This window comes from Ailuropoda melanoleuca, chromosome 14, assembly GCF_002007445.2.
Source record: "Ailuropoda melanoleuca isolate Jingjing chromosome 14, ASM200744v2, whole genome shotgun sequence".
In the NCBI taxonomy this organism is placed as follows: Eukaryota; Metazoa; Chordata; class Mammalia; order Carnivora; family Ursidae; genus Ailuropoda; species Ailuropoda melanoleuca.
The window spans coordinates 55,755,345-55,778,174 of NC_048231.1; the positions used below are offsets into that span (position 1 = coordinate 55,755,345).

Below are 22,830 nucleotides of genomic sequence, written 5' to 3' on the forward strand. Positions count from 1 at the left end.
TTACCTATTATAACCCCTTCCAACAGAATAACTTTTAAAAATTGAGGCAAATTATAAATTATGAGAGGGAACTGCAACAAGAGACAGAGTTAGCATCCTTAGGAAACAAAAAGCCTTCACAAAACAAGATGAAGATCAACAAAGAGAAAGAGCAAAAAGTGATGAACCATCAAAAGGAGAAAATACAAACGAACATCCAACGAACACAAAAAACTGAAATTTTACAACTAATCAAAAAATGAGAATTAGAAAAGTGAGTTAACGTTTTCATTAAAATTGTATATATCTTTAAAATTAAAAGACATATGCTCTTTCTAAAATTAAACAACAATGTACAGTTAAGTGAAAAGACCAACTACTGCTTCAGGTAATGATGGACTAATCTTAGACCAACCTTACCACTAAAGACAACTAAAAGAAATCTAGACTAAAGATACTCAAATCTTCAATAGCTATACTAAACCCTATTGGTTCCTACTGAACCTAATTAGGGTACCAACTCCTTATTCCGAACACTAATTAAGAAAAAGAATAAAGCATTTATCCTGTTGTTTTATACCAACTGTAGTTACAGGTAACCAAATGGCTCTACTTGATGAGGCAAAGCTGTTCTTTAGAGAACTCTAGCTAATAAAATAAGAGGAATAGCAATCAGAGTACCACCATCAATAGATGACCATCAGCTCAAACTTTTATTATGGAGGAATCCAGCTGAAACTACCTGAATTCCACTGATAGGATCGTAGCATTGCTAAGGGGGGAGAAAAACCCATTTATTACATGCCTCTTGATATGACAGAACATAAAGTACCAGCACCACCTATGAAGTATTCTTAGCCTCCATACCTCAAAGAAGGTGAGCCTAAATTTTGTTTATAAACCTTTAAAAATAACTTGTTTACGGGCTATATGGAAATAGAACAAGTTACACCATAAAGGAGCACAGACAAATCCAGAACGTGCACTATTAAAGAAAAACCTACTTGATTTCTTCAACAGGCCAATGTCAGGAAAAATAAGGAGATTGGGGAAAAGAGAGGGTTTTGCTCAAATGCTCTAAATTTTAAAAGCATCAAGATGCATAAAAAACCAAATTCAACATTTGATAACGCAGTTGGAATCCTGATTTAAACAAACTATAAAAAGACATTTTGAGACAGATATCTAAATATGGACTAAGCTATTAGATGATATTTTAAGATGTTAATTTTGATGGTATGATCTGAAATATACAGGAGTGAAGTGAACCAGGAACTGGAATATGCTACAAAAGACAAAAATGATGCTTGTGTGGTAAATACTTGGTTAACTGTTGAATCTGGATGATGAGTTAATGTGGGCTCATTATACTATTATCTCTTGATAGATGTTTGAAACTTCTCATAAGAAAAAATTCGTTAATGTAAAATATACTATAATAAATACATCAGTGGGGGCGCCTGGGTGGCACAGCGGTTAAGCGTCTGCCTTCGGCTCAGGGCGTGATCCCGGCGTTATGGGATCGAAGCCCCACATCAGGCTCCTTCGCTATGAGCCCTTCTTCCTCTCCCACTCCCCTGCTTGTGTTCCCTCTCTTGCTGGCTGTCTCTATCTCTGTCAAATAAATAAAATCTTTAAAAATAAATAAATACATACATACATACATACATCAGTGGAAAAGAACAGTGGACCCTGAAACAGACCCACATATATATACCTGAAGATCTTGGCAAACAGGAGGTGACATTATATATTGGTGGGGAAAGAATAATATCAATGAATGATATTGAAACAGCTAGTTAACTGCATAAAAATAGACAAAATAAAATCCCCATCTCAACATACACAAAAAGAATTGCCAGGAGAATTAAAGACGCTGCATATTAACCCAAAATTTTGGAGGAACACATAGGGGAATAATTTTGAGAAAAGAATTTCTGAAAATATATAAGAACTGCAAGCCATAAAGGAAAAAACTAGAAAATACAAAAAGATGCTCATCTTCACTAGTTATTAGAGAAATTAACTTATTCCCATGAGATGACAAAAATTTTAAGTTTTGATAATATAAAGTACAGGCCTCCATATAGGGAAATTGGACCTTACACACTGCTGAGAACACTGAAAATCAGTACAACTATATTAAAGAGCAATCTGGTATACTTTACTAAAACTAAAGATAATCATCTCCCACGCAATACTATCCTAAGAAATGAAGCTACAGATATAAACTGATGGGGAAGAAAACTGTACTTAACAAATAAAAACTGTTTTTACAGAACTTTACCAGGATTTTGTGTATTGAGTCTTTATTTTTTAGCTAGTACTACTTTATTTCTAGTGTCCCAATTGTTAGATGAGCATATGTATCCTGTAAAACAAAATCTGTTCTTACAGTTACTGAAAACACTATGTGCCACGTTGAATTTTTAAGATCTATGTATATCTGAAAAGTATTTATATCTAATTATTTCATACACTCTTCTCCAATAACCTATTATTCAATTAAGATACTAAGCTATCTTTTTTCTTTACCTATAATTCTATATAAAAATTATTTCTTGAATTCATAATTTTTCCAAATATTTAAAAGCTTGGTATTTGACAAATATAAATGTTTAATTATTCATTATGCTTTTTTTTTAAGATAGCATACACTTTTCTCTCCATATTTTTAGTCTAAATTCTATATTATCAGACATAAACTAAAATCTTTTAAGTGTTTATATTAACCTGGCCTTAAATATAGATATACCTTCTCTGCCTTTCCCTGCGCGAAAGTAGGATAACATTCTATCTGGGCAACAGTCTTGATTAGGTTTTTTTCATTTTTATAAGAGCACTTTGGTCCCATCTTTTTCTGGGTTAGTTGGTAATGAAGATGGAAGTGCCTTTAATGGGTAATAAAAATTACCTGCCATCTCTTTAGGTCAGCTTCAAGCTACCTGCTGCCCAACTTCTCTCAAAAGCCAATTTTAAGAAATATCTATAAAGGGCTAACTAAACTGTAGTCCATAAAAATCTTCAAATACTTTAAAGTTCATCCATGGATTAAGCCAGAAACTATATCCTTCAATGCACTGCTCTGAAACTCTGCAAACTAGCCTTTAATGATTTGTCCTTTGACAAAATATCCAATGGTTTTGTCCCTGAATCACCCACAAACCAGGAACACCCATATTGCACTTGAGTGAGAAATCTCTAAAAAAAAAAATAAATAAAATAAAATAAAATAAAATAAAATTGAGCGGTTACTCGTTAAAGCAGCTTGCATTACCCAAAATAATACATATATCCTACCTTGTGTTAAAGGAAATAAGCAGCGGACTTTCCTATCTTTAGGGATGTTGTCCATTTTACCAGGAATTGTAAGGAATCTAGGGAGAAATTATTCTCAAGTCAAAGCTTTGCTTCACTAGCACTTGGAATGTTTTTATTTTATAGACACTGTAGTTTTTCTATAAATTATCTGTCCTTTTGTTTTGACCTCTGAGAAACTAAAAACTGATTTCATGGCTCAGCAATGGTGTAAGATATTATCAAAGTTTGTTAACTCGCCTCAGGTTACTATCTTTTTTTTTTTTTTAAAGATTTTATTTATTTATTTGACAGAGATAGAGACAGCCAGCGAGAGAGGGAACACAAGCAGGGGGGAGAGGGAGAGGAAGAAGCAGGCTCATAGAAGAGGAGCCTGATGTGCGGCTCGATCCCACAACGCTGGGATCACGCCCTGAGCCGAAGGCAGACGCTTAACCGCTGCGCCACCCAGGCACCCCATCAGGTTACTATCTTAATCCTTCCTATATCTACTTTTATGTTTCTTCCTTTTCTGGAATTTTTTTAAGATAGTATTTTTAAGCAATCTCTACATCCAACATGGGGCTCAAAACCACAACTTCAAGATCAAGAGTCACACGTTCTACAGACTGAACCAGCCAGGCACCCCTCATCTCCTGGAATTTTTAATATATGTACCCTAAGTACAAGTTTCTTTTAAAGGAAGAGAGTGATTCATGTAACTAAACAGCTATAAACCAACTATTAGGTAACGCTCCTGCCCTCAAGGACCATGCAGATTTTTTTTTTAAGTACGATGGTGTAAGTGCCATGGTACAGTCACAAGGTATAGTGAAACCATAAAAAGGAAAAAGTAGGCATTTCCTCAAATATGGAGATGGAGGGAAAAGTTTGCATACTTCCCTTAATGTCTGGATATAGCTTAAGAACTAGCCAAATGAATCATCTTTTAATCTTTGACTCTGCAAGGCCCTAAGTGTTCAGGTGAGTCAATAGCTGCTTATCACAGGACTAAGGGTTCTTCCAGATCTACTCTTTCCATAAGATCCATAATGCTTTCTAGCACTACAAACACGTGTTGGTTTTAGTTCTAATGAAAAACTTTAGTGCACTATTTTACCTCCCCCACCCCCCACCCATATGGAAAATGAAGGCTTTAGTAAATAGTGTGGGCACTGTAGAGGTTTTTTTAACTAAAAATAACAAGCTTCAGAATCAAACATAGATTCTAATCCCAGTTTCGCTGTTTAGTAACTTTATAACCTTGGACTTAATTCAGTAATTTAATTCAGTTGTTCATGTAGGTAATGGAAACAAGGTTACAGGATTAGGTTACATAATCTAACGATTTAGAAAGTAAATTCTCTGGAAAAAGTTAGCCTTCCATTTTTTTTCTTACTAGTTCTTCCCTCTCACTTCTAATCAAACGTAACCTTTGTCTCTTCCAGCAGGAAATGGGAAGAAGAATTAGCCAAAAGAAATATTTTCCTTGATTTTCAAATTAAAATGCTGAAGGAATGGAGCACCTGGGTGGCTTAGTCAGCTAGGCATCCACCTTCTGCTCCAGTTGTGATCTGGGGGTCCTGGGATGGAGGTCACCTTGAGCTCCCTGCTCAGCCGGGAGTCTGCTTCTCCCTCTCCCTCTCCCCCAGGCTCATGCACGCACTCTTGCTCTTTCTACCAAATAAATAAATAAAATCTTTATAAAATATACATTGAAGGAATAGAATAAATATATATGTTCCCTATTACAACTTATTTTGAGACAAAGTGGTATAACAGAAAGAATATGGGTTCTGGGTTTGAATCCTAATTTGAGACTGTACTATCTGTTTGACTTAAGTGAGTCATCCATCTCCAAAAGTAAGTTTCCACTTCTGTAATAATACTTCCCCTATCTAACAGTGAGACTTTTCACAGAAGACACTTCTAGATGGAGAGTAAATTAGTATGACCTTTTTGAAAACCAACCTGAAAATACCTATCAAGTGCTTTAAAAATATTCCTGACCTTGGAGGAACTTCACTGTTAAGAGCCTAAACTAAAGAGAAATAAAAGACTATTATTCAAAGATGTTTATCATGGCATTACTTAAAATTGAAAGTAATGTAAATGTAGACAAAAAGAAGGGATGTGGTTATGTAAACAGTGGTACTAAACAAACCATTTCAAACTTTATGAAGACGTGCATTAAAATAGAAAAATACTAACAACGTTAAGTGAAAAAATAGCTATAAAAAAATTGGGGTAAGGATGCAGAGAAATAACCCCAAGAGCTACCAGTAGTTATAAATTTTACAGCGAAAAAAAGGTTTACTTATATTCCCCTCTGGTTCCGTATTTTCTTTAATGTGCCAATCTTTTCAACAATAAAAATAACAAACATAAAGGGTTTCCTTTGGGGGAGTGGTTTTGAATAGAAAACATACATCAATAAAAATGAGCACTCATTCATTCGGTTTTCATATATACATGGGAATCTGCTATATCCAGGCACAGAATGAATTCACTCTTTATACATTTGTCTCTTCACTCACTCATTCATTCTAATTTCGACATTTACCGTGTGCCAGGCACGGTTCTAGACACTGGGAATACAGTTGTGAACAAGCCAAGGTCCTTGCTCTCAAGTCCCTTTTATTCTATAGGTCTTGATATCAATTATTTCTGCAACTACAGAGTTATGTGTCTAGAACAGTACTAAATCATCAGCCTAATCAAGTTAAAACAATGCTTCACACAAAGTTCTCTTTCCCTGGAAGCTAAGTGTTCTTTGTAGTTTAAAAAGAACTTTATGTGGTTAACGCTGCACAGGACTATATCCCTTCTTTAAAGCTCAGGCACCACCTCCACCTCCTACCTATAAAACTCTTCACAGTTTAAAGTAGCTTTTCCTACGTAGTCATTAATTTTTAAAGCAAACTAACACAGTGGAGATACATATATCACAAATATATATATATTCACACATTTATCTATTTCACACACATACATACACACTCAGGCATACACACCCTTCTTTGGAGTTCCACAGCTACCCACAGACACCTCTCGAGTTAGTTCTAAAACTCTCACAGGCTCGGGTTCAGAAAACCAGAAGGGCAGCTTCCACCTGCGAAGCTAACTGGGACAAATGTTTTCACCACGGAAGGACCCCGCCAGGGCGGGCCCACAAACCTCCTTGACAGGACGACCCGGGAAATTATGGTATCATTTAATGAACTTGAGTTCAATCGACTCCAGAAATTTCAGAACTCTGCACCATCTTAACACTCCTAACACAGCCATCGGGTTCTAACTCTACGCTCGTAATTTTTAAAAAGTTCCACCCGAAGAGACACAAGTGGCTTTCCCTACTGGAAGATGAGTTTAGAGTACTAAGGCCTTAGAGTACTAAGGTCGCCACGGGCCAATTAAACCCGAGCTATGAAATCCTGGGCAGCGAGAACCACCCCCCACCCCGACCCCGTAAAAGGGCAGGGGGAGGCCCACGGAGACGCTGGCTCTGCACTCCCAGGCCGAGGCTGGGACCGGCCCAAGGCTTCCAGCCGCCGGGCCACAGGCATGGCGGGCACCCGGGAGACAGAAGCCAAGGCCGCAGAACTAGCGCCAGGTGACAGGTTTATTGCCCTTGGTGAGCAACTTGAGTGTCTCGTCACCCTCCCAACCCAAACTCTACCCGCGCATCCCTCCTTGGCCCCTTCGCGTACCTGACACACAGAGGCGCGGAACCTTGCGTAGTCCGAGCGCTCCTCGACCTGCAGCACCCGGTCCCCGAGCTCGGACTCCTCCTCGCGCCGGTCAAACAAGTACACCGTCCTGCAGCCGTCGCCTCCGCCGTCCTCTCCGGTCCCCACGGAGGGCCCGCCGCCGTCCGCCGCTGCCATATTGGGGGAAAGAAGAAAAAACCGCAGCGCCGGCGTCTACCGCGGGCGCGCTCAGGGCCGAGGTGCACACACCGCGCGGCGCTCTCAGCTCTAGCCCCCGGGGCGGTGCGAGGCCTCTAGCCCGGCGCGCTGCAGCTCCTCCCTCAGCGGCGGAGGCGGCGGCCGAGCAGCGGCAAGCGCGAGGATCACCCGGGAACCGATTCAAACGAGCTCCTGCTCGTGCACACGTCACTTCCGCGGCCCGTCTCTCCCGGGGAGAAGGGGGCGCGCAGCGCCCTCTTCTTAGGGCCCGGACCTGCTCCCGCCGCCTCCCACGCGAACCCCGCAGCTCGACCCCGGAGTAAGGCCGCCGCCCCGGACTGTGGCGCAGGAGGAAGAAGGGCCGACCGCGGCGCAGAGGAGGCGGGGCGAATCCGGCAGGCTGCGCGGGCGGGGCGGGGCTTCAGCGCCCGCCGCCCAGGGCCCGCCCCTTTCGCCCTCGAGAAGTTGCGAGGGAAACGCGGTTCCTTGCGGGCGCCTGCGCCCTTGGAGGAAGACCCAAAGCCTAGGAGGGAGAGCTAGTACCAAGACCCGCGGCGGGTGTCTTCGGAGTGGTGGTTTTGTGCCAGCCGAGAGGGCCCTGGTACCTTTCAGCTTCAACGTGACCCCCGACCGAGTCTGCCTCGAGCTCCCGGCTCCGCGGCGGTGGTGCCCAGGCCAGGGATGCTGCCTCTGCGCCCGGGTCGCGGGAATGCGGCGGCGGGAAGCGTCAGGCCGGCTGGCCTCGCTGGGTGGGATTTCCTCCGCAGCGGGCACGTGTGTCCCCACGCGGAGAAAACAGAGGCCCGGACACCCTGCGCCGCCTCTTCCACCTCATTTGCTAGTGATTTTATGTGGGCTCCAGTGTGGGCCACTGAGACAAAGCTTGTCCCTGAGAACGTCCGAACCGAGATGCTGTGACGTCACCGCTCAGGGAGCCTCCGAAGGTCCTGAAGTGTCTCCGTGTCTAAACCTTCCCACTTGACCTTACCTCCACCGCTGTTGCCATGTTGCTAAAAATTGTGAATTAGAACACCTACACCAAAGGATTAAGCTAGGTGATTTTAGCAAAATGCTTCATATAGAGTAGTACTCTTTCGGTAAAAGCCTATATTATAGCCTTTCATTAAATATCCTTACAATGGGTGCATAGTGCCTTAACTCAACAAATAAAAGTGTCATTATTGAGAGGACTCGTTTAATTATTTACCTTCCATTTCTTAAAAATACCTAGTGAATATTTTGTACCTGAGAGTGACGTGTAAATTTGCTAAGCCCAAGGTAAGCTGACTAAGGGATTTTTCGATTCTCCAAAAGTCTGGGTAATTATTTAGTATATTTTCTGTTTTACTAGGTTTGAAAAGACCTTCATGGTTAATTTTATAGATTCTTATCATTTGTGTATGTTAGAAACTTAAATTTGCTTGTCCATATAAAGATGTTCCAGGGGCGCCTGGGTGGCACAGCGGTTAAGCGTCTGCCTTAGGCTCAGGGCGTGATCCCGGCGTTGTGGGATCGAGCCCCACATCAGGGCTCTTCCACTATGAGCCTGCTTCTTCCTCTCCCACTCCACCTGCTTGTGTTCCCTCTCTCGCTGGCTGTCTCTATCTCTGTCAAATAAATAAATAAAATCTTAAAAAAAAAAAAAAAAAAGATGTTCCAGAATTGTGGGGGAGGAAAGTGGCTAGACATGTATGATATTCAAGGTAGAACACAGTAGGAACAAGAGTGTGAAGGCANAGAATTGTGGGGGAGGAAAGTGGCTAGACATGTATGATATTCAAGGTAGAACACAGTAGGAACAAGAGTGTGAAGGCATGTTATGTCTGGGGTACATAATTAGGGCTGGAAGTGGGGAGAGTGGAGCAGTAGATGGTAAAGGATAAATTGGCAAGAGGCAAGTTGTGGCCAAATGCCATTCCTGTTCCTGAAGGGAGAAGTAGGGAAAGGCAGACCAAAGTAACCTCTGACTCCTATGGGATTTCTTTGATGTTTCATGTTTTACCTCTCGAATTCATGTGACCTTTTCCTTCTATCCCATTATGTAATAGTCTTTGATTTAAATGGCTCAAGAAAAATACAAATTGGGTAAAATTCTTAGTTAATGGGTAAAATGAATTGCCTTACCATTTCATTAAATTGAGACTAGGTCCAGTTCATCAGGGCAATGTCTCATTTCTCTGTACAGTAATTCCAAATTGTATAGATATGTGTATACAAACAGAAGCTCTTTTCATATCTTTAGAAGAGATTTCAAGATACCTTTAGAAGAGATTTCAAGATAATTGCCAAGAGGAGAGAGAGAAAACTGCCAGAGAAGTGTACTACAATATTATGGGAAACTATTGGTGGAAGCAAAGGTCAAGTCTGAATCAGTCTTATGTGCCAGTATGGCAATCTGAACAGCCTCTTTCATATTCATATATATATATGTCTTGGTTCTATGACTTATGTGAATAACTATATTCTAATGAAAATCAAATTTAATCTGTTCATTTTGAGTAGTAGCAAAGGAAGTGTTGTTTTTGTTTTTTGCGTCAATAGGACTGGTTACTTTGGACAAATAAAAGCTTACCGTAGTTACTTCATTTATCAGAAAAGAGCATATGATACCATGGTAGATTATTCTCTCTCTCTCGTTAAAGAGCAGTTTTTCTAAATGTTAGAAAAAATTTCCATAGTCGTAACTCAATCAGAACTGATGTTTAGGGGTGCCTGGGTGGCACAGCAGTTAAGCGTCTGCCTTCGGCTCAGGGCATAATCCCAGCGTTATGGGATCGAGCCCCACATCAGGCTCCTCCGCTGTGAGCCTGCTTCTTCCTCTCCCACTCCCTCTGCTTGTGTTCCCTCTCTCGCTGGCTGTCTCTATCTCTGTCGAATAAATAAATAAAATCTTAAAAAAAAAAACTTATGTTTAACCTGTAATGGCTAAGGAACATTCTGGGTTTTTTGTTTGTTTATTTATACAAGTATAAATGGTTGTTGTCGGGTTTTTGTTTTTGTCTTTTTTACATTCACCAAAACAAAAGTGGCATTTCACAGTCATGGGTAGTCCATGTTGCTTCTGGGATGCCATCTTCCTGAGCAAAGCAAGAGATAGACTACCTCAAGGGAAATTGAAAATTTTCCTGAAGCCGTAAACCTTCAAGCAAACAGATGACTCTGTAATTAAGTGGACAATTTAAATAAAAACTATTTTATTGGACAATTTAAAGTAGACTTATCACAATTCCTATCTATATCTACAATTATTTTAATGCAACAGTTTATTTGCAAAACTCCCTGGAAGGAAAAATTTTACCACTCCCAATAACCTCCCCACTCAGAGGAGAAGACTAAAAAAAAATGCTGTTTTAATAATCCAAACAAGGCTTAGTTAAATGGGCATTCATATTTCCTTCTAGAGAACTATTCCTTTGCTAAAGGTTGAAACCCTTGTGCTATATTGACCAAAAGCTCATGATTCATGGAAAGTCTTTGTTCATGAAACCAATCAGATGATTAGAAATGTTGCTGTTTCAGACCTGCTAGCATAAATGAGCAAATAAACTTTTGTAGTTTAAACTGTTGATTTGTGTGGGGATTTTTCTTTACCCAAACCATTCCTTACATGCAGGCTCGGTCTTTTCAGATTTGTGTTACTGGTTCAGCAGAAGTCCAGAACAACAGTAACTTTGTAGTAATCAGAATGTTACCCAACTATGTATTGCGTATTTTATTGTAAATATTGGTGAACAGAGGCCAGTAAATAGTTTTCTATTTTAAAAAACTTAGTGGCTTCAAACAGAAGCCATGTGTTTGCTCATGATTCTGAAATTTGGGCTGAGCTTTCCTGGGCAGCTCTGCTAAGTCTCACTTGAGGTCATATATACAGCAGCAGTCACCTGGCAGCTTGAGTGGAGCTGAATGGTCCATGATGGTCTCATTCACATGGCTGGCAGCTGAGGCTATTGAGAACCAAAGCTCTGTTCTCCTCTATTAGGCATCTCTAATGGGATAGCTTGGTTTTCTTACTTGGCAGTCACAGAATTTCAAAAGAAAATGTCCTAATGTGAAGTGCCTATCAAAGCTCTGCTTGCATTATGTTTGCTGATGTCATTGGTCAAAGCTAGTCACATAGCCGAACTCCTGAGTGGTCCCCACAATAGAGGGAAGCTTACGGAAATCCCTGCTGATTTGGGGGTTAGTGCTGTTATCTGTGTAACTGTGTTGAGACCAGTTTGATCAACTATTACAGACCAAGGAGAGTTGCCAGAAAGAAGGGGGTGGGGGAATACAGGGTTGTTACGATTTGCTGAAGAAGTTAAATTCTCCTCAAATAAAAATACCGAGAAAATAAAGAGCAAGGGGGGTGTGGGGATGGGGTAACTGGGTGTTGGACATCAAGGAGGGCACATGATGTAATGAGCACTGGGTATTATATAAGACTGATGAATCACTGAATTCTACCTCTGAAACTAATAATACACTATATGTTAATTAATTGAATTTAAATTTAAAAAGAAAAATAAAGAGCAAGGAAAGTGAGTTTTTGAGTACTCCTATCTTCTAAAAAATTTTTTTCTTTTTAGAAAGCAAGCACTCATGAGTTCGGGGGGCGGTGGGAGGGGCAGAGGGAGAGGGAGGGAGAAAATCTTAAGTAGGCTCCACACCCAGCTCGGAGCCTGATGTATGGCTCGATCTTATGACCCTGAGATCATGATCTGAGCCGAAATCAGGAGTTGGACGCTTAACCAACTGAGCCACCTAGGTGCCCCTCAAAAAAAAATTTTTTTTTTAAGTACATTTCTTTCAGGAAAGGTAAGGACAATGTTAGTGATCTGAGTTCAGACTTTGCTAGCTAAAAATACTTAACTGTAATACAGTTTATGACTCTAAGCCCCAATCTACCCAATCTACCAGATTGGTAGGAAACATCTTGGGTTTCCTTCTGTTGCCAGTTTTAACAAGTTCCAAGTTCTGAGTAGTGGGGAGAGAAGCTTATCCTTGTCAACATGGCCTCTTTAGATCTGGTGGCTTCCTGTTGCTTTCGTGCCACCTGGGACATGGGAATCATTTACAAGGCTTCTCTTGATCCCATCCGCTCAGAGGCACCATATAGCTACTTAGGAAGGTTGGGAGTACCATATCTTCTTACCAGCCCACAGGGAATCTCTTTTTTAATTTTAATCCATCTCTCTTCATCTTTCTTCAAGGTACTCTATCAATGCCTATAAGTCCTTCATTCATTTTTATGCCCTCTCCAAAAGCCTCTGCATTCTTCTAAGAGCTTAGGCTTTTAGAAAAAAAAAAAAAGTTCCTGGGACCAAAGTGTCTTTTTTACTCTGTACCTTGTTTCAGTGATCTATTGCTGTCTAACCAATTACCTCAAAACCTAGTGGCTTAAAACAATGATCTTTTTATTTGTTCATGATTCCGTGATTTTAGCAGGGCTGGGTAGAATCGGATTTCTCTGCTCCTGGTGCCTATCAGCTTGGGCAGTTCTCAGAGGAGTCACTTCCAGGATGCTTTACTCACGTAGCTGGTCAGTTGGTGCTGGCTGTTGGCTGAGAGTTCCACTGGGGTTGTTGGCCAGGGCCCTCAGATGTCTTCTTCAACCCTTCCTCTTGGCTTGGTTGGGATTCTCACGGAGGTGGTGTCAGGGTAGTCAGATTAGCGGCTGACTCCCCCTAGAGCACAAATGTGGAAGCTTGCACAACTTCTTAAGGTTTAGGACAGGAACAGCATTACTTCTGCCGCACCCTATTGGTTAAAGTAGGTCAGAGGGCCATCCTAAATTAAAGGGAAGGGACTATACCACAGGCAAGAATATGGGAGAAATGGATCATAGGGGGCTACCAAAGTAATAGTCTGTGACAAAGTTCTCCTGGGGCAAGAAAGCATACAGCCTGCTATTTTTTGAATGGGGATAAGGAGTTGGTGGAGTTGGTGAAGGGAAAATCAAAGAAGGAAAAAGAATGTTAAAATATGTTAATATCTCAGAATATATCACTAGCCATATAGGCCTTTGTCAACTTTCTCCTGATACATTAGCTTTAATTTCCACGTCACTTAAAGAATTAACTTTGAATGAAACACCTTAAAATTTTTAAATTAACTGTTTGATTGTGTTTTCACCTTTTGGTAATAAAACACTGATTATTTTTTCCTTCAAGAAATCCATGTCTTTGGCCAGGACCACGGGGACCAGCAGCGCCCCAGCCTGGACCTCTAAGTCTCACAGCCCGGGTCACGGCCCTCCTGGCCCCTCACTTGGTGGGCTCTGCTGGCGTGAGGAGGACACCATGGCAGGAGACATTTTAAGACTGGAAGAACTTAGCCAGCAGAAAAAGGTATGTCCCTGAAGAAGCAAATAAAGGCCCCAGGCATTGAACTGCCAACACTGCAACATTTTAGAAACCCAGGATTCATGTTTGAAGCTGAATGAAACTTCTCAGACCCTGCCCAGAGAAGAAGATTATCAGGATAAGTTAGCAGCTGAAGAAAGAACCAGTAGTGAAGAAGGAAAGTACAAGACACGCAGACTTGGGAGGGCTCCAGTGAAGCAAGACTCAGATTTGGAAGGACTCATTCATTCATTCATTCTGTCCTCAAGTATTTATCTCTGCTCCTTCCATCATGCTTAAGGAGGAAACAGACATGTTTTGCATGTCCTTGGTACAGCCATGGGCTTTACATAAACTATCTTATTTAATTCTCACAGCAACCTTGTACCTTAATCATTTTATAGATTGAGAACCCAGAACTCAAAAGATTTTAGTAAATGTGCCCAAAACTCATACCCAGACTGGTGCAAAAGCTCTGTTCCTTGTCCTTCCAAGTTATTCTTTACCTGGGGAGATGGGGGAGCTATGTCACCAATAGGAAATTCCCCATATCTATCAGCAATATCAGTCAGCCTTTGTTGCTGTAACCAATATTCCAAAATTATCAATGATTTTTTAAAAATAATGCTTTTTAAAAATTGATGTATAATTAACATACAGCATTAGTTTCAGGTATACAATGTAATAATTCTACAGTTCTATACATTTCTCAGTGCTCCTCAGGATAAGTGTACTCCTAATCCCCTTCACCTATTTCTTCCATCCTCACATCCACCTGTTGCAACAAGCAGTTTGTTCTCTGTATTTAAGTCTGGTTTTTCTTCGTCTTTTTTCTTTGTTCATTTGTTTGTTTGTTTTATATTTCTCATATGAGTGAAACCATATGGTATTTGTCTTTCTCAGACTGACATTTCACTCAGCATTAAATTCTCTAGGTTCATCTATGCTGTTCCAAATGGCAAGATTTCATTTTTTTATGGCTGAATAATATGCAATTGTGTGTGTGTGTGCACATACATACATTCATACATACTACACCTTGATCTATTCATCTATTAGTGGACATCTAGGTTGTTTTCATACCTTGGCTATTGTAAATAGTGCTGCAATAAACACAAGGTGTGCATAAAAAAATCCATGTAGTTTTTTTTCCTTCATATATGAAAAATGTTACTTAATGTTTATTGAGTTCTTAAACTAATGGTACTTCTACAAAGATTTACATGTTCTCAATCTGTTTACATTTTTACACTTACACCATGAGATATTTCACACATACGAAGAGTATATAGAATCTAAATAACTATTAAAAGACAAAGACATTGGGGCGCCTGGGTGGCTCAGTCGTTAAGCAGCTGCCTTCCGCTCAGGTCATGATCCCAGGGTCCTGGGATGGAGCCCCACATGGGGCTCCCTGCTCAGCAGGAACTTGCTTCTCCCTCTCCAACTCCCCCTGCTTATGTTCCCTCTCTCACTGTCTCTTTCTTTCTGTTGAAGAAATAAATTTTTTAAAAATCTTAAAAAAAAATTAAAAAAATAAAAGACAAAGGCAAGTGTGATGTTACAGGATTTCTTGTCCTTCGGTGCCCAGGGTTCTTGGTCACACTGCTTTGAAGAATGAAGAGGTAGACCAGACAGAGCAGTGGGCAGCAAAACAAGGTTTATTGAGCGATAGTACAAAGCCCCAAGATGGAGGGGACCCGAGAGGGCTGCTACCGCAATTTTCTAAGTCTAGGGGGTTTTATGGGCTTGTTGGTGGGCTGTTTTAATCTGATTAACCCTCCTTGAGACTGTCACCCAATCAGGTTTTTGTCATCTACCTATCACCTGGCAAAGGGTGCAGGGCTCCTTCCAGGGTGGTGTAAAATCCTTTTAAGGGTGATTTCCTCTTAGGACAGGGACCTCCTTGTCCTTGCCTGCCTTTCTTCCAACTATCCTTCATCGTAGCCACCCCCCAACTTAAGAAAAAGGCCCAGTACGCCCCTCCCAAAATAGCATCTCTTTACTACCAAAGTACTCTCCATCCTGAAATGTGTAGGTATTTTTTTCTTTTGTTTACAATAGATTATTTGGTTTTTGAAAGATTCTGGATTTTACATATTGTAAAGGAAGAACAACACCTTCCTGCTGGGTGTCTCCTCCACTCCCATATTCCACTACAACACTACTTCACTTCTGACACTGGATGTGTGAGTTTTCCACACATCAAGCAATTCTGCGGCATCAGCTGGGCCCTCTACAGTTTACTAGATCCTACAGGTTAAGGGTTCAGTCCTACAGGACTGTCCCCTTGCTGCACTTCAGATGCTCAGTCACAAGTCCAGGTTGTTACCTGTGCTTCTGACCCAATGGCTAGTAATTGGAGGTTCCCACCACCACCTCCTTGGGTTCAATTAATTTGTTAGAGCAGCTCACAGAACTCAGAAAAACGTTTACTTACCAGATTACAGGTTTATTATAAAAAAATATAATTCAGGCAGAGTTGGATGGAAGAGATGCCTAGTGCAAGGTATGGGGGAAGGGACATGGAGCTTCCATGCTTTCTCTGGGCTCTCCGCTATTCCAGAAACTCTGTGTGTTCACCAACCCAGAAGCTCTCCAAACCCCATCCCTTTTGGGTTTTGTGGCATCTTCATTACATAGGCATGGTTGATTAAATCATTGGCCATTGGTGACTGATTCAACCTCTAGCTCCTCTCCCTTCCTAGGAGGTGGGCTGGTGAGGTGGGTGGGACTGAAAGTTCCTCTACTCCTTGTTGTTTCCACTGGCAATGAACATCCATCCTTAAGGGCTTTCTAAAAATCTGAAAATCCACCCCCCCAAATTAAAAAAAAAAATCTAAAAGTCCCCTCATTAACTCAGATGTGGTTGAAAAGGGATTGTTAAGAATAACAAAAGACACCATTATCACTCTTATCACTTAAGAAATTCCAAGGATTTTAAGGCTATGTGTCAGGAACAGCAAGACCAAATATACATTTCATATTATAAGTCACAGTTATGACTTAGACATTTATATATTTTTCTGCAACTATTTTTTTGGTGCAAATATTTGTGAGATTCATTCATGTTGATGCATGTAGCTGTAGCTCATTCTTTTTTAACTGCTATATGGTATTTCTTTTTTTTTTTTTTTTAAGATTTTATTTATTTATTTGACAGAGATAGAGACAGCCAGCGAGAGAGGGAACACAAGCAGGGGGAGTGGGAGAGGAAGAAGCAGGCTCATAGCAGAGGAGCCTGACGTGGGGCTCGATCCCATAACGCTGGATCACGCCCTGAGCCGAAGGCAGACGCTTAACCGCTGTGCCACCCAGGCGCCCCGCTATATGGTATTTCTTGATATGAATATGCCATAATTTTTGCATTCTATCAATGGACAATTATTTATTATTATTATTATTGATCGTTGGTGTTGAAGACCCATTTAATGTGGACACTCAAGGCCTGGGCAGAGTGGGGAATGCCCAGGAATTGGGCAGGCAGGCAAGGTGGGTAGGTCTCCAGCCCAGACCTGACCCCATGAGGGGTTGCCAGGTGATCGGGGCTGACCCAGGCACACCAAGGACAGTACCAGAAGGGGGCCCAGGCAGGAAAACCAACCAGGAGACCTGTAGGTCAGCCCTTGCAAAGGTATCCAAGCCAGGTGATGAGTGCGCAGGCCAAAGCCTGGCCCTGGGAGGCAGGTTTGGGGCTGGTTGGGGGCTCCCACAGCCTAGCAGCTGTCATCTCTAGGAGCCTCCCCCAGCTGCTGCTGGCGCTCAAGGCCAGTTGGATTCAAGCAGCTCCTGGAGCTGGGTGCGGAGGTAGTCCTTCTTCTCCTCCAGGTAGTCCACACAGGAGCTGATCTGGTCCAACGTGGAGCTGACTGACGGTAGTGTACTCTGCTTCCCTGGAGCCGTCGTCCCCGCCTTCCATAGGCATGCCCAGGTCCCCACTGGGGCCCAACATTGTGACCTCCAGAGCCCCTGGAGCCACGTGAAACAGAATGCAATAACCGTCGCACCACCAGCAGGTGCCAGGCAGAAGGATGGACTCAATGGACTTTTTTGGTTGGTTTTTTTTTTTTTTAAGATTTTGTTTATTTATTGAGAGAGACAGAGTGAGAGAGCACAAGCAGGGAGAGCAGCAGAGGGAGTGGGAGAAGAAGGCGGGAGCTGAGCAGGGAGCTGGATGCGGGGCTTGATCCCAGGACCCTGGGATCATGACCTGAGGGAAGGCAGATGCTTAACTGACTGAGCCACCCAGGCATCCCTCAATGGACATTTTAATTTTTTCCAGGATTGGGGTTTCTTGTTTGTTTTTGCTTTTTAAAAATCAGGCTTCTATGAATATTTGTGTGTTATATTCTGGTGCTCTTATGCAATGGATATATTGTGTAGGATATATATCAAGCATCAGAGTATGTGTACTTATAAATTTACCACATAATGCCAATTTTTTTTCAGCACTATAGAAAAGTTCCTGCTGTTCCATTTCCTTGTCAAGACTTAGGAATGTTTTTTACCTTAAAAAAATGTTTGCCAATCTGGTGAATGTGAAATAGTTTATCATTGTGGTTGTAATTTGCATTCCCCTCCTTGTAAATGAGACTGAGCATCTTTCCCTAGGTGTATTCCCTAATTGTGCTTCCACTTCAGTGAAATGCCTCTTCATGCCGAGCACCCGTTTTTTCTATGGGTTTGACTTTTCCCGTTGACATTTAGGAGTTCTCTCTATACAGTGGCTACTAACCCTTGGCTGGTTATATGTCTTCTTACCATCTTTCCTCTGTTTGTGGCTTGTATTTTCCTTTCTTTGGGAGATCTTTTAATGAACAGTAGTACTTGATCTTAATATGATGGACTTGGTGGCTCAGCTGGTTAAGCATCTGCCTTCAGCTCAGGTCATGATCTCAGTGTCCTGGGATCGAGCCCCACATTGGGACTCCCTGCTCAGCTGGGAGACTCCTTCTCCCTCTGCCTGTTGCTCCCCCTCCTTGGGCTCTCTCTCTTTGTCTTTCTGACAAATAAATAAATAAAATTAATATGATTGAATATATTAATTATTTCCATTATGGTTAGTGCTTTCTGGTTTCCTTTAAAAATTCCTCAACTTCCAGTGCTTTCTCAAATTTTATTCTTAAAGTTTAAATATTTTCCATTTAAAGTTTTTTTCCTCTAATTTGTATTGAGTTGATTTGTTTCATACCGACAAAGGAACCAATGCCATTCTTTTTTAATGCATAATTGAACATCATTTATAGTACAGTCAGCCTATCTTTCCTTGCTATGTCCCATGTAACTGAATGCATGCTTCTGTTCCCAGGTTTTCTAGTGTGTTGTATTGGTTATTTTTCTTCCTCTCAGGTAATATTGCACTGCCTTAATAACCTAGCTTTATTGTGCTTTGATGTCCTATAGAGCAAACCACCTCATTCTTCTACAGGGGAGTCATGGAGTTGTTTTTTAAGAGTGTTGACGTCTTCCTCTTTTTGCTTAGTGTTTTCTCACTAAGAGACACTTGAGGGACGCCTGAGTGACTCAGCTGGTTAAGAGGAGGCCTTTGGCTCAGGTCATGATTCCAGAACCCTGGGATCGAGTCCCACATCGGGCTCCTTGCTCAGTGGAGAGCCTGCTTCTCCCTCTGCCTGCCGCTCCCCCTGCTTGTGCTCTCTCTCGTGCTCTGTCAAATAAATAAATAAAATCTTAAAAAAAAAAAAGACACTTGAGATTATAGTCAACTGCCATTTCTACAGTAACAAAACCCATAGTTTAATAAGTACAGTATAAGCTTTTAAAATTGACTGGTATTACTTACTTTAAAATTTAATGTTTTTTAAGGTTACTTTAAAATTTAATGAGCACAGTATAAGCTTTTAAAATTGGGTGGTATTACTTACTACTAAACACTTAGTTGTGCTTGGAGAGGTGTTATCTGCTTCCACGTCAAGCTCATGAGATTCCCGAAAATCCTTTTTCATATTGTTCTTAACTACCCTGGGCATTCTGATTCAATTACAGCACAAATAGACAAGGTTACCTAACAACACAGAAGAAATAAATTTTCTAATCACTCACTGCTTATGCAAATTTTTTCCTTCCTGGATTTTCATGATTTTTACCAAGTGAACTAAATGGAAAAACTTGATTCTGTTTGTATGTAAACATGCATGAGACAAAATTTTTAAACGGAATAAAACTGCAAATTTTCTCCCTCAATTGCTAAAAGTAGAATTGACTCTCTGGACTAGAATGATGCATTACTTTATCCTGTGATTTTTCCATCCTCTCATACCCCAAATTGAGAAACACCTATCAGCAGTCAGAAGCAAGAGAAAAATTATATATGCGTGAGTGCCATAATAAGATCTATCCTAAAAACACCACTCTGGCAACAGTGTAAAGGAAGGATGACATTTTGTGCAGATACTATTTTGTACATTTTGTAAAGTAAGTAGGGTACCTTATGGTACCTTATTTAGAAGATACATAAAGTGATAATGAAAGATCTATTATCATTCATTCATCAAATATTTATTGTGTCCCAACTAGATATTGAGGATACAAATCAATTTCCTGTCTTCATGGATGGTGCTCATATTCAATACGGGGAGGCAGAAACAATTTCACAATGAAATATACAGAATGTCAGATGGTGATTAATGTGCTATGGAGAAAAATTTAAAAGGATAGGAGTCCTAGGGGGCAGAGGGTCACAATTTTTTTATAATAGAGAACATTTTCTGATAAGGTGATATTTGAGAAGAAAGCTGAAGGAAATAAAGGAGTGAGTTGTAAAGATCAATGAGACAAATGTTCCTGGCAGAAGGAAAAACAAGTGCAAAGACCCTGAGTTTTGAACATGGTTGGCATTGATAGAGCAATAGAGGGTGAGAATAATAATAATAGAGAGATGAATGGGGGAGAGAGGGACTAATGGAAAGGGCCTTTTAGGTCACTATGATGATTTTGGCATTCACCCTGAACAAAAGGGAAAGTATTGGAGGACTTTGAGCAAAGGAATTATATGCTCTGACATGTTTTTTTTAAGTCAAAATTTTCTAAAGATTTTTATTCATTTGAGAGAGAGACAGAGAGCTCAAGTGGGGATGGAGAGGCAGAGGGAGAAGCAAACTCCCCTTTGAGCAGGGAGCCCAGCCTGGGGCTCAATCCCAGGATCCGGAGATAATGATCTGAGCCAAATGCTCAACCATCTGAGCCACCCAGGTGCCCCTGACATATTTCTTAAGAGAACTACTCTGACTGCTATGTTGAAAATAGACTGTAAGAGGCTGAATGACTGGGGGCTGATTCAATAATCCAGGCCAGCAATTATAAGGGCTTGATCTAGGCTGGTGGTGGTGGACCTGAGGTGCAGTGGTCAGGTTCGGGATATATTCTGAAGGTGAAGCTGACAGATTTACTAACGGATTGGATGTGGAGTATGGGAAAAATAGAGGAGTCAAGGCAATCTCTAAAATGCGTGGCTACCTGAGAAGGATAGTGCATGCTTGTGTATTTTTGGCTACTCAGCCTCTCAATCTCCTATGTTTGGAGGATTCTCCATCATATAAATGTAGGTGCCAGACAGAGCACATCTCTGATTGAAGGTGTGGCTGTAAATGCCAGAAACTCCTTGTTCTAGTCTTCCAGGCCTCTGCGATGCACTCATGTGTCCCATCAGACCTTAATGGGGCAGCAACCAGAGCATCCAGCTAGTGGAGGCAACAGAGGCTCCCTTAGCCCAGGGTAGATCTGTGTCCACTGTGCAAGGGGCAGCTGGCAATGGGGTTCTCACGGAAGCAGTTCTTCATTCTCCCTACGCTTTCAGCTATGTAGCTCTCAAGTTGGATGTGTCAACCTCCCAGGAAATCCACAAGCTACGTAGATTCCTAGTCAAAAATATTGCGTCTGCTTTTACAAGGACCAGAGAAGGTTTTTGTTCCTTGCAACTAAAAACCACAATTGATACATTGCAGACTAATATCCTTACTGTGAATGTTGTCATAATAACTCCCATTATTGAGTTAAATGAGGCACTTATTTCAATTAATTCTGTTGGATAGATATTATTCTATACTGAGACATAAAGAAAAACCACTTGCCCAAGGTCATATGGCTAGTAATTGACAGAGCTGGGACTAAAATCCAAATTTGTTTGACTCGGAAGCCTAAACACATATACACTTGGATAAAGTCATCTGGGATTCATATGATATCGTGAACTGAACCATTTTTTCATTAATACAATTCTCTATATTACCTCTACATATATTCACACCAAGTATCAAATTTTCCTGAAATCCTCTAAAACTGTACAACTTAGTGCTAAAGTGTTAAGGTGTGTCATTGTTTTGAAAACTTATACTCTGGTAAGAACAGTACATCTAATTCAAAATAAATTCTAATATTTGTCAGCATTGTTTAAAATTTAGGCAAAATCTGGTGTTTTTTCCCTGAAAGCTTCAGTTTTAATAAACTTTATTTTGATCAACTAGAAATTGGAGGCAAAGTACTATATTGGCAAGCCCATCAAGCTTTTCTTCAGATGACTTAGCTCCATTAAGAAATTAGAGTTCCACAACAGACATTAGGCACCATGGCAGAGTCAAAAGTACACACTTACTGTGCTCTCTTACATCCATTAGAGAAAACATCTGTATTTACCTAAATACAAGGGTTTGAATATTTGAAATTCACAGCTTCAGAAAAATGTTGCTTACCCATAAGACATGTGGCTAACTGAGAAGAAATGAAACTAATTATCAGAAAAGAAACTGTGGTTTGTGAGCCTCTGAGAAGTCTCAGAGGTGGTGCATTTGTTTACTTGTACAGCATTAAAGAGTCGGCATGGTGGTAGGGACAAGAGGAGTGAGCTATGAGTAAGAACGTGTGCTCCCAAGTGCCGAGCCTAGCCTCTATCTAGCTATGCAACTGAGGGCAATTCAACAAATACTTCATGTCAGATTAATGAGTCAGAGAGGAATCAAACAGGCACAGAAACATAAATAATTGTGACGCCTTATCGGAAGTATTCATTTGTTTATTAATCCATTTGGCACTTGCTGCCAATCCTATCCCTATTGTGTGCCAAACACTGGGGGTTCAAAGATGAACAAAAAAGTGTCCCCCATCTCACACCCAGGCTATAACTATAGCTCAGACGCACTGTGGTGCTGACATTCCATTCCCCCTCCAATAGATGACTTTCGCCTTTCTGTGGCCCTTCCTAGCTCTGTCCTCCTCTACCAACCAACTCCCCACACACTCAGTTTAACTAACGAGGCTCACTTTAGACTTTATTCCCCCAAGGAAAACTTCTGTGCCCTGGGCTGCATACG

At 41.1% G+C, this 22,830-nt stretch overlaps 1 protein-coding gene and 1 pseudogene across 5 annotated transcripts in view; both read right to left on the reverse strand.

Annotated features, from left to right (window-relative positions):
• Positions 1–7,527, reverse strand: part of SMCHD1 (structural maintenance of chromosomes flexible hinge domain containing 1) — a 155,255-nt gene extending 147,728 nt beyond the window's left edge. For 2 of the 5 annotated variants that reach the window (XM_034642914.1, XM_034642911.1), the window contains exon 1: positions 6,987–7,527. In XM_034642914.1, coding sequence (XP_034498805.1) covers positions 6,987–7,163 — 177 coding nt within the window. In that variant the 5' untranslated portion in view covers positions 7,164–7,527. Of the gene's footprint in view, positions 1–3,279; positions 3,357–6,986 lie in introns of all 5 variants that reach the window. The other 3 variants (XM_002926065.4, XM_034642910.1, XM_034642912.1) reach the window with 2 other exon arrangements.
• Positions 7,528–17,223: 9,696 nt separating this feature from the next.
• LOC100466681 lies at positions 17,224–17,459 on the reverse strand (annotated as a pseudogene).
• Between the last annotated feature and the right edge of the window lie 5,371 nt (positions 17,460–22,830).